Raw genomic sequence first — 11,792 nt, forward strand, 5'->3', positions numbered from 1 at the left:
TGCTTGTGGTTTGAGTTTATACCAATCGTTTAAAATCACACAATACCCATTTAATAGGAGCAAAGTCAATAATTTGACCAAAATAGATAATTTTTTTTTTTTTTTTAATTACAAAAATACTATTAAACATTGGTAATCATATGTTAGAATATTAATTAAATGATTAAATTTATCATTTTTTATCATTGGATAAGTGGTCAAATAATATGGTATCGGAGCACAAGTGATGAGTTCAAACCCTCCCCCTGATTTCATAATTCACCTCTATTATATTTTACATGTTGAGCCTTACTTATTAAGAAAAAGTTTGAACTTACACATTAACTTCACATCTTGTTTTAAAGTAATTCTATACGGTTTCTTTTAGTGAAAGGTCAACTTTAAGTATTACATTAATAATTCTTATAAAGATAAGACACTAATATTAAAATTTCCTACTTTTTCTATTCAATATAGATTTGCCAAATAAACTAATTGTGGCTGTCATACCTGGACGCAACCATAGTAGCACCTATTGGCTGAAAATCGCACAAAAGGAGCTTAAACAATGGGAGCTGCAGGCGCTCCCTCAAGTCCGACTGAGCCATAGCCTGACTCAACTCCACCAATGCATCATTTTAGGATGTTTTATAGAATCTAATATGTTCAAAAAATTTGTGATTAATTTTTTTTTTAAAAATAAACAATCAAACTTTTGGGTTCTTAAAGAAATAACATCTTAAAGAAAGAAAGATGATAAAATTATTGTTAGCTGGTACGGCTATTTAGGAACAAAATCCTCTCTAGTCCAAAATGGACTGAAAAACATTCAGTTAATAGTCAACATCCTAAGACCATAAATAGGACACGTCCCATTAATAAAAATAATAATAAAATTATAAGCCACCCCACTGTCTGAGAGTGGCCGGACCACTCCCAAAGGCCAAATAAAAAAAAAATAAAAAAAGATTTGGCCCTTGGGGGTGGCCGATCCACCCCCAAGGGCCATGGAGCCACCCTAGACCGCCAACCCCAACTAGGGTGGCTAGACACCCCTTAGTTTTTTTAAAATTTTAATTATTTTATTTTATAATTATTTTTTAAAATATATATTATTATTATTATTTTTTGTCAATAAACATGTGTCTCATTTATAATCTCAGGATCTCTCTAAAGAGATCCTGACCATTAACTGGATATTCTCCAACTATTCAAGGGTAGGGTAAATAATTTTTTTGACAAAATTCACAAATTTGATACGAACCTAACACTAAATTAGCATATTAAGGTTAAAGAGTTTGACTCGTTTAATTAAATGGGTCAAACTATGATTAAGCTATATAATCTTTTATACTCATACCTCGACACAATTCGAACACGAATTGACACGCCTACTCATGAAGAATGTAAGTTTGTTGGGAAAATTTAAACACAGTACCGAGGCAGCTGTAAACTTTAATCTGAATAGCAAGTTTACCTACCAGCAAGAGATTGTACAATGTCAGCTCAAGAAACACTATCTTCCTCACTGGTGCAACTTTAAAGCGGGCCCCTAGTGAAGAATGTTGGGGTCTCCATCACATGTTCCAGCCTGTGACCACAATTCTTTCTTCGTGCCACCATATCACCCCAACAGTTCCCTCCATTACCAAGATGGACAAAAGAGGCATAAGCTTCTCCCAAAAGAAGCTGACCATATTATCCAATACCGGATCCTTCTATTTTCAGTGTCTGCAATTTATAATAACAAAGTCCAACACAGAGGTGCAACAATGAAGCCACAAGCAGAAATATCTTAAATCGCACTTGAAAAAGGCAGACACTAATGCAGAGAGAATGGAGGCATAAAGAACCTTTCGAATAGGTTAATAGCGAAAAAGTTGCATCATTACAGCTGCAGAAAATAATTACTATATGAGTTACATTAGACATCAGCAACAACAATATTTTTGTCTTTGTACTTTTTTACCTACAATGGGTGAAGAAGAAAAACAAATCCTGAGGCGAAACCACATCTCAAACATCCTATATATCAACATCTCTGTAAAACACAGCTATCAAGATTGGAAGTTTAAAAAAAAAAAAAAAAAAAAAAAACAAGTAGAATGTACAAAAATGCCTTTGAACCACAAACAGGAAAAATATGGACTCCATTTCTCGAGTTTCCTAGTAGGTTGAAGCTCGGGCTTAGGCTGCTTTGTTAGTATTAACAGTTCTACTCATTCATACTTTAATCATACAGATAAATCATCATCCCTTCCACCCGCAGTCAGCCAGATAAAGGTGGGAAATCATCTTCATCTTTCAAACGGTATGATTGTACCCCAATCCTACATGTCCAGACAAAGAAACTTAAAAAAGAGTTCCGTATATCTCAACAAGAGCCGGATAAAAATTGACATCAATGATGATATTCCCATACCTATCTTGATTCATACCCAATACAGGCTTTGGGCTTTGCATCCCTGATGGTGGAAGGCTTCCGCTTGAGTTTTGACCAAGTGCGGAGCCAGAGCTTTGTTGCCAGCTCTTTTCTAGCAAAGATCCCTCCACTGGCAGATGCCCAACTGACCCAAATTCAACAACTCTCTCAGACGGATGAGTTGAACCATTGGCATTAGAGTATACCTTCCTTCCAGGGGAACCAGAGGTATGATCTGAAGACTCAGACTTTCCGCTACCATAAACAGGGAATTGTGCTTGTGCCAGCTCGCGGCTGCTTCTCTCAGACCAATTTGACTCATGGGTTGACATGGCATGGCCATTGTTCCTAGGACTTCTCTCAGACCAACTTGACTCGGGGGTTGACATGGCATGGCCATTGTTCCGAGGACTTCTCTCAGACCAACTTGACTCGGGGGTTGACATGGCACGGCCATTGTTACGAGGAGACCTTACTGGTGCTTGATTTCTTCCCCTTGCAGACAAGGGCCTGTCCCGGTAATGGTTCTGCAAAAATTTATGTGTAAAATCACTTTAAGATAATGAGACCGGCCACCTGGACAACTGAAGGAAAAATGAAGCTGCATACAGACACCAAGATCGACCAAGACATGACCCCACAAGCATTTCAAGGTTTCCACATAATATTCAAATACCAAAAACTAAAAAGTCCAGAGGCTCAGAGTGAGTATACCGTATTGGGAAAATATGTCCCTGTTCCTCGTGGCTTTGGCATCTCTTCCATACCAAATACAGCACCACCAGGTAATATTGGTGAGTTGAAGGGGTAGAAGCCTGACCTTGGGACAACACCATTGGTGTTCCCCTGGGAATACACATTCCCGTTCAGCTGCACAGACCGTTGTATTGCATCCCACGGCTTCTTGCCATGGACCTGTGGGAACAATGTTGGAGGCATGGGAGTAACAGGTGTACTCAAGGCATAGTCATAGCACCACCTACCATATTGCAAACTGTTAACGTGACTATCGTAGTCCCCACTGAGATCTGACAAAGATTTCAATGCTTCAGGATTTCCAGAAGTGCCATTTAACATCCCATAACCAGGATAATTAGGATAAAGATCTTCTGAGGGCAAAGCAGCTGAACTCAAACGTGAAGGGTAGTGCTTCAATACAACAGGCGACAAACAGTCATTATCACTAACCGACTGGTTCTCATCCTGGTCACCATGCGCTATAAAGGCCTTCTCCTCAGGAGGTGCTTGCAGAAGCCCAGACAAATCTTTCTTCTCGGTATAATCAGAGTTTTCTGGCTGTTTTTTATCTGAATTTCCATCCCCATTTCCACTGAATGTGTGAGAGAAATAGAGATGAGGTGCATGATGCGCTTTACCCAAAGGGGATATTCTATCCTCACAACTCGAAGGGGGAGATTTAGATGCATCATTTGAGATCGTAAGACCTTGAATTCTGGAGGTCGCAAGGTCTTTCGCATCCCCAGAAAGACGGTATTCTGAAACAGCAATCTTATTTGCAGAATCGTCAGCTTCCACCAATATGGTTGAGGCTGACGCATTCACAGAGCTTCTTTTTGGTTCATCCACAGCTCTGCCAAAGCTCATACTGGTCCCTAATGTCTTAGTATTAGTGAATCCACCATGCGTCAGTCCCTCATAACCCAACCTACATTCCCCAGTCTTGCCATTTAAATAGGCATATTCTGTATCATAAATCATCTGATCTTCTTGTGAATCTGTACCAGAAAATGACAATGCGCTGCCAAATACATCATGTCCAGACATAAAATCTTGAACATCAGGCCTCTGCCCACTTCCATGCCTATCCAATGTGTTTGAGAAAAACTGACGAATTTCATCATCGGTGTTTTCTTCTGGCTGGGAGAGGATACGCCCAAGCTTTCGAGCACCATATGTGAAAGCACTCCTTATTCGGTAAAAGTTTCCTACAGAAGTTAATCCAGGTTATTATAAATCCACAAAGTAACTAAAAACTATTTTAGAGCAGCATTATTTTGAGCTCTATAAATGTCAATTGTTTCATAAAACTTCCAAAAAAACAACCCCCCCCCACCCCCCAAAAAAAAGAAAGAAAAAAAACCCTTCAACATGCTCACACAAACACAAACACAAACTTAAAATTCATATTTATACCAATATTTTAGAGATAGTTAATCTTTCCTTTATCACATGGTATTCTCACAATATATGTGGTTTGGTATACAAATTTTCCAAAGAAAATGTAATTTGAATTTCTTTTGGATAGCTTACCTTAAAGTTATAAGAAAATTTTGAAATTCCAGAAAGATTTTACCTAGTTGTCGTCATCAGTACAACAATGAAAAACCTGAATTTCAGTCACATGGCATGCGAGATAGAAGAAGAGGCCATAGGCCTCCCCACCTCACTAAAGGAAAGGAACTTCTACCTTTGCTCACACTGCGGCCAAGGTTGTTATTTTCTTTCAGTGGATCAACTATATTAAGATGCTTTGGGGGAAATGTCCTTGAATTTGTCTCATAACCCCTTGAGGGAACTGAAAACATTTCCAAACATCCCTTAAGAAAATCATTACTGAGCAATAGATCAACACCATCGTTTTCAGGTATCTCAGCTGCAAAAAGGACCAAACAATGACTAAGAGAGATATAAACCAATAGAGTGTGCCACACATGCTAAAAGATGTTGCTCACCCACGAGTTCTGGCAGTGAGGATAATCGGACGGGACCATTCAAGCTGATGCAGTAGTTGTCCCAGTCAAATTTGCTAAAGTAGTCCAAAAATTTATATAAAACCTAAAAAGAAAATCTGGTTAGGTTAATGTGATACATTTGAGTAGCATACCAATGCTAAGTCCTGCAAGCACTCACCGCTAGAGGACCATTTAAGGATGTATGGAAAAGATGGAAGATATATAGAACCAAAGTCTCCAAAGCATATGTAGAAATCAAGCCGTGATGAGCACCCAGAATACGGCTCTCATAGTAGCACCAAGCCTTAATCAGTATAATACTACGTTTAAATAGATGATCTTTGCCAATCAAACGGTCAGTCTGTACACTCAGCAGAAATAGGGATGTTAAAATCCAAAAGCAGAACCTTATCCCACAAACTCAAGATGACCAAAGGAAAACATAAAAGAGGTCCACATCTGGTTAGTGTAGATAGTTTTTATAACATGAATTGTAAACTATCCAGCAGATGTTAGTAAGTCAGATCAAAATGAGCATGGAAACTGTGAACCATTAGGAAAAAAGATATGAGGGTAATGACCCCAGATCTACCAGTAAAAATATAACTAAAGGAAAAGGAAAACCAAAGAACATTGATAAATAGAACAGTAGAATACATAAAATGTCCATACTCCACTCTGCATTAAAAAAAATAAAAACAATAATATTAGTATTCTATATATTTCTTCACCTGAAATGAAGTGGCTTCATGATCTTAAAGCTATAAATCCTTAAGCTTTTCAGCAGTAAAACAGAGATATATATCTGACAACAGTGGAGCTTCCCATAAATGTATTCATGTATAACTTGTTAACTACATATAGTCAAGCATCCATGCAATATGCAAGACATCAATCTTCATTTACATTAAGGAATTTACAGAGAAAACTACCTTCTCGAGAAAGCATAGCGTACAGAGCCCTCCTAACTGATTGAAGGAAATATCAACCACAATATTCTGTACCAGACATTTTACAAGCTTAACCTGCCAACAGAAAACGCAACACTCAAATTGCCAAACATTAAAACCAGTGGAAGAGTAATCTATGATGTAACCTACTAGAAGAAAAACAATGCGTCATTTAAATCATTTTTTTTTTAATAAGTAAATATATAATAAATAAATCATATATGAAACGCTGCATACATTATAAAAGAAGCAAATAAGGATATTCAAGAATGCATACTACACAAACCAACCATCAAATCATGGATGGATGAGTTGGTAATCAGCTTAAACACAAACCCTTCTACAACTTTACTGGAAAACGCTATCTGCAATAAGAGATTCTAATACACAATAATTCTACAGGCTAAATAACCTAAACTGGGCTGTAACACCTAGATTTATCATTATTTTCCCCTTGAGAGCCAGAGAGAGAAAAAGGGGGGAGAGGACCTTGCAAGAACCACTCTTCTTTTCAATTACCCAAGACCAAATGACAATGATGATGATTATACCACAAAGCCTTCACGCTATAAAATGAAACTAAACATAATATTGCACACATTTTCGCCGCTTTGCAATTAAGAATGTTAACTCCTAGAAACAAACAAGTGAAGCCTTTTCACTATAAAATGAAACTAAACATAATATTGGCATATTGCACACATTTTTGTTGCTAACCACCTGGTACAATTAAGAATGCTAACTCTATATACACAAAAGTGCAAATAGAAATTAAAAACAGAATTATATTAAGAGAAATTTGCACGTCCCATACTTTAAGCAAAATCTATTTGACTCAATCAGAGATCTTAGTGAAACTTCGATTAGCAAAGAGCCTTAGTAAAGATATGGATTATAGGCTAGAAACCTCTGCCCGAATCAATTGGACATCCTTTACTACAAACTTCGAAGCCATGTTGTGAGCTTCTCTTTCAAGGACTGAACAAACATCGCTGGCCAAAGCCTCCTCAACATTGAGACCACCAAAGGCAGACAAATCAATATCTCCATCAGGCAGATAGGTCATTAGTGGTACAGACCCAAATGGAAACACCTGCAACAAACATGAGTTAGAAAGCAATCTAAATTTTATCTATATTAAATAGGTTTCACTCAAATCAAGATTCCTTCCATCAATTTCAGTATTTTTTTAATTGGATCCAAAAAAATGAAAATCTAAAGAAAGGGGAGGGAGCCAGGGGGGAGGGGGGTGAGGAAGGTGAAAGATAAAAAGACAAATGGAGAGATTCAAAGCATACAAGTGGCTTAAATAAATTCCCAAAAACGATGTAAAGTTCATTATCAACTCATTAAGATCAGAATTGGTTCCCCCCACCTTAAAACCCACATCTAGGACAAATGATGATTAATATAAAAAATAAAAAATAAACCCATCCCAATAATTTCTTCTAACTCCCAACAAAGGGGAAAATTATAGCATATGACAGTCACACCATGCGACACTCACAACCACCCATTACACAAATCACATGACAGGTGATTTGTGGAAGCAGCATACCATGACCTTAGCATGGAAATATTACTACAATAAGGGGAATGACCTCTCGTCACTTTGTCCCTATCTTCTTTGAATATCAATAAACAGGAAAGATACCCCAAACCATGACACTTAGACATAGCCCTCTAGCTCACCTTCTCCAACATCTTGAACAGCATCAACACTTTGCTTCAACAAAGGGTAGAGGTCTATAATCAAATGGCAAAGATATTCTTTCAATTGAAAACGTACAACCATGCCGGTCTGGCTAATTTCTGTTAGTACTTTTACATCTTTTGCAATATATAGGAATGCTAGGCTTACAAAATATTTTACAAAAAAAGCTCATACAAAGTGATGAATTCGCGAGCATTTCTCATATATAAATAGACAAGACGGCCACTCTAGGCATCGATTCAATTTGTGAGCTCTTAATCATCTCATACACGCTCCAAGTCCTCAACCCTACAATTCCATGACCACTCGTAGAAAATTCGTTAATCTTGCCATCTAAAACTGCTCACTACTCAAAACTTATTCTTAATTGGTTTCTCTTTTCTGGCTAACTGAACCAAGCACGCATTGAAGGAATCAAAAAATCAATTACAACAAGTGATTGCAGTTACAATATTAATCTAAGTAAATCTTCATAGTCTAATTCAAGTATCAAATTTGAACAATTACCATTACCTGTTATAAATTATTCACTTAAATAGCTAAACTCCAAATTATCCCCAAAATTTCACACCAAAAGAAGAAGTTTTATATAAGATCATACACAAACATATATATGAGTATATATACACGTACGTATATGTGTGTATAGGCTGCTCACCTCACAACCAAGAGAAGTTCTAATAAGTCTCTGAACGTAATCAATAACCGCTTTCCTCCTATTTCCAGATACAACGGTGGGCTGGACCTGGGCTATGATCCCCTGCGTCGCTTCCTCGGCTCGTAGCCAGAACTCGGCACCAATTGCAGTTTGATTTGACGACCGTGACGACGATGATGACGACGACGGCCTCTCTTCCAACAAGGGGCCGTTCGGTTCAGGCCACCAATCCCTAAAATCGCCCATGAAATTTCCCAAATTCCCGCAGTTACACCAAACAATAGCGAAATCCCCTCACAGGCACGACCCCCCACCGACGGCTCCGGAACCCGCCGGTGCACGAATCGACGGTGCAACCATCACGTGTTCGAGTTCACGGCCGAATCGAGATTGTTGATCTGGAGTGAGATTTGATCTTCACGCAATCGGACGGAAGTAGTAAAACGACGGGCGAATAGGAGTTAAACGACGGGCGATAGAGACAGTTTAAAAACCAGGTGCTGATGGTGGTGGTGGGGAAACAAAGAAAGAAGCGAAGTGATTGTAGAAGTTGAAGAGTGGGATTTGTCGATTTTATGTTGTTATGGTTGAGAGAAACTTATGAGCATAAATACGCAAATCTATCCAGGTGTCCCTTTCTCGTTCTCTCTCTCTCTTTTTTTCTTTCTTTTCTTCCTTTCTTTTCGTTCCGTTCCCACCTCTGCAGTCTGATGATGTTCTTTGCTACTATTCGTTTCAGAATTTACCCTTTTCCCTTTTGAGGCACATGTTACACCTACTCCCTCTCAGGCTTCTGGACGACATCCATTGCAATTAGGCTGTTAAATGTTAATCGATCCAATTTGGATACTCCATCAACACTGAAATTTGGGCAACCCATATAGCGGATTTGCGATATCCATTTGCCTTAGATTACTCGAATTTCAATAAAATTCAAGCAGTCTAGCTGTAATATATTTCAATCCCTAGCTCTCACATCTTATAGTTTTTCATTTGTTTTTTTTTTTTTTAGTTAACAATAAGAGTCAATAATCATCATCATATCCTTAAAGCCTTGTATTACATATCGAAAGAAATAAAAACCTCTAGTTATGAGTTACTAGTCTCCTTGTTTTTTGGGTTTCGTGATTAGTAAAAAAAAAATGTTGGGAATTATATAAATTTTATTATAAATTTCTTACAAATTGACGTGATAATTTGATCACATAACCCTGATCATCTCTTATTATATTTTGATGTCTCACCACCTTCAACCACCACACATGAGAGAAGACCCATTGCGCGGGTCTCCATGGCTTTATAGACTAAAACTCACATTCTGGTCGTGGGTCTCAATGGTCAAAGCCAGCTTGGCCGTAAGTGTCGACATACATTTGTTCAATCCATATTTTTCATGTTGAAATCACTGCATAAAAGAGGAGGAGACGAGGTTATTGGTGTCGTTGGTGCGGATGCATAGGCAACGATGAAGGAGGCGGTGACATAGTTGACATCATCAATGCAAGTGTTATGTAAAATGTTTTGTCATTTTAGTGATTGACACGATAAGTATTACATAAAGTGTCATATTCAATTTGTAAGAAATTTGTAGTAAAGTATCTAATAATACTCTTAATAAAATAGTTTGTAGCTTTGAAGCTTATTATGTCTGGACTTTGATATTGTTACTTCATCTCGATCTCTATTTAATTTGATTAATTGGAGGCCACTTCCACGACCAATTCCCCCACCACATGTCACGTATGATCCCCACTTTAAGTTATCTAGCAAATGATGCTTGGAAACACGTAACAAGATCCTTAAATTATTGTTTGGTATGTTAATTAAGTAAAAGGTTTATAATGCCAACTAGGTAAGGATACCGAGACTTCCTTATTTCATTCGGCCCAAATAACTGAAGAAGGAAGAGAGTAAATGGAAATGAGCCCCCTTAGTTCTCCATTAAATGGGTAGGACTTTGGAGCAACTAAAATACTTGCGAGATTAGAGTTCGCTTGGGAGTGCGATTTCAATAAATGCGATTTTAAAAATTGCATTTTTGAAATACACAGGCATTTGTTAAAACATGTTAAAATTGCATAAAATTTTTCCACGATTTTAAATGTCAATTTAATAGATTATATCAATTAAACTACAATTAATTGTAGGAATACGCCCCAACCTATTACAAAGAGAAGTACACTAAACAAGGTTATGAATATGGGGCAAGGCTTCCATGCGGTAAACCAAACTACCGCTGCGGTAGTTTGGTTTAAAGGCTGAGATTGTCTAAATGTTTTTTAACCCCGTGAAATTAAAAAAAAAAAAAAATTGACGGAAATTTATTCTGTTTTAACTCTCATTATTATTTTTTTTCTATCAAAAACTTTCTCTATGTTTTCTCACCATACCCAAAATAGACCGTTTTGTTTGCTTTTTCTACCCAAAACCAGCACTCCATTTTCTTGCATCCCATCCCTAGCAAAACCAGCAAAGTTCTTATTCTTCTTTTTCTTCCAATTTTCCTTTCTTTTTGTTCTGTTTATGATAATCATTTCGTGTAATTTTGATATATGATGAGCAAGATTTGTTTTTTAGGGGGTAGGATTCAGTATAATTGTTGGTTTAGGTCAATCAATCTCAATCTTAATCCATTCTTGATAATCTAAAGGAAATTCTATCTTCGGTGGCTGAGGAGGAGACCAAGTTTTTAACTTTTTTATTTTCTTTTTAGCTTTATTATCATACCCACAGAGTATCATTAGCTTGAGAATTGGTTAAAGGGGATGCTGGTTTTTGGGGGGTGGAAGAGGTAACCTTTTGTTTTGTTCTTATCTTTAATAGTTGCTTAAAGCTATATGGGATTGGGGGAGGAGAGAGCCTTCATTCTCGTTAGCCCTCCCCTCCCACAATTTTCCCACTTGACCTATTGTGAAGAAGAAGAAGAAGAAGAAAGAAGAAGAAGATCTGGTCCATTTTGGGTATGGTTAGAAAACAGAGAAAAGACGTTTTAGGTAGAAAAAAAAAAAGAATAAAAAAGAAAGAAAGAAAGAAAGAGAGTTAAACGGAATAAATTCCAGTCATTTTTTGTCTTTTGTTTTTGTGATTTCACATTAGTCTTTGGGATAAAAAAAAAAACCTCTTAGGCAATCTCAGCCTTTCAACCAAACTACCGTAGATATGCGGTAGTTTGGTTCACCGCATGTAAGCCTCTTCCATGAATATGTTCCATGTGATGGAAAAATGAAAATATTGAGAGACTTTTGCAAACCATTATAATTACACTTTACTACATTTAAATGTAAATGAGCCCCAACCTATTATCAAGAGAAGTATGCTAGACAAGATTATGAGAGGTTCATAGGTTAATGTTAACACATGAAACATGTTTAAAGAT

The 11,792-nt window shown here is 37.2% G+C and overlaps 1 protein-coding gene across 2 annotated transcripts; it reads right to left on the minus strand.

Annotated features, from left to right (window-relative positions):
* Window positions 1-1,874: 1,874 nt before the first annotated feature.
* Window positions 1,875-9,129, minus strand: LOC132191531 (uncharacterized). 2 transcript variants are annotated; one of them, XM_059606602.1, is made up of 9 exons: window positions 8,417-9,129; window positions 6,952-7,137; window positions 6,027-6,119; window positions 5,273-5,455; window positions 5,095-5,197; window positions 4,830-5,015; window positions 3,116-4,347; window positions 2,402-2,928; window positions 1,875-2,309 (listed from the first exon to the last, which is right to left on the minus strand). In XM_059606602.1, the coding sequence occupies exons 1-9, from the start codon at window positions 8,660-8,662 to the stop codon at window positions 2,249-2,251; spliced, it is 2,817 nt and encodes a 938-aa protein (XP_059462585.1). In that variant the 5' UTR covers window positions 8,663-9,129; the 3' UTR covers window positions 1,875-2,248. The 2 variants fall into 2 exon arrangements, with proteins under 2 accessions (XP_059462585.1, XP_059462586.1); XM_059606603.1 differs by lacking the exon at window positions 5,273-5,455 and having other exon boundaries at window positions 8,417-9,128.
* Window positions 9,130-11,792: the final 2,663 nt, after the last annotated feature.

The sequence above is a fragment of the Corylus avellana genome, chromosome ca9 (assembly GCF_901000735.1).
Source record: "Corylus avellana chromosome ca9, CavTom2PMs-1.0".
Lineage (NCBI taxonomy): Eukaryota > Viridiplantae > Streptophyta > Magnoliopsida > Fagales > Betulaceae > Corylus > Corylus avellana.

Coding starts and splice junctions, on each gene's coding strand:
- LOC132191531 (XM_059606602.1), bottom strand. CDS start 8,662: ATGGGCGATTTTAGGGATTGGTGGCCTGAACCGAACGGCCCCTTGTTG. Junction 7,138..8,416: donor GAACTTCTCTTGGTTGTGAG/GTGAGCAGCCTA, acceptor TGTTTGTTGCAG/GTGTTTCCATTTGGGTCTGT. Junction 5,198..5,272: donor CCTTAAATGGTCCTCTAGCG/GTGAGTGCTTGC, acceptor TTTTCTTTTTAG/GTTTTATATAAATTTTTGGA.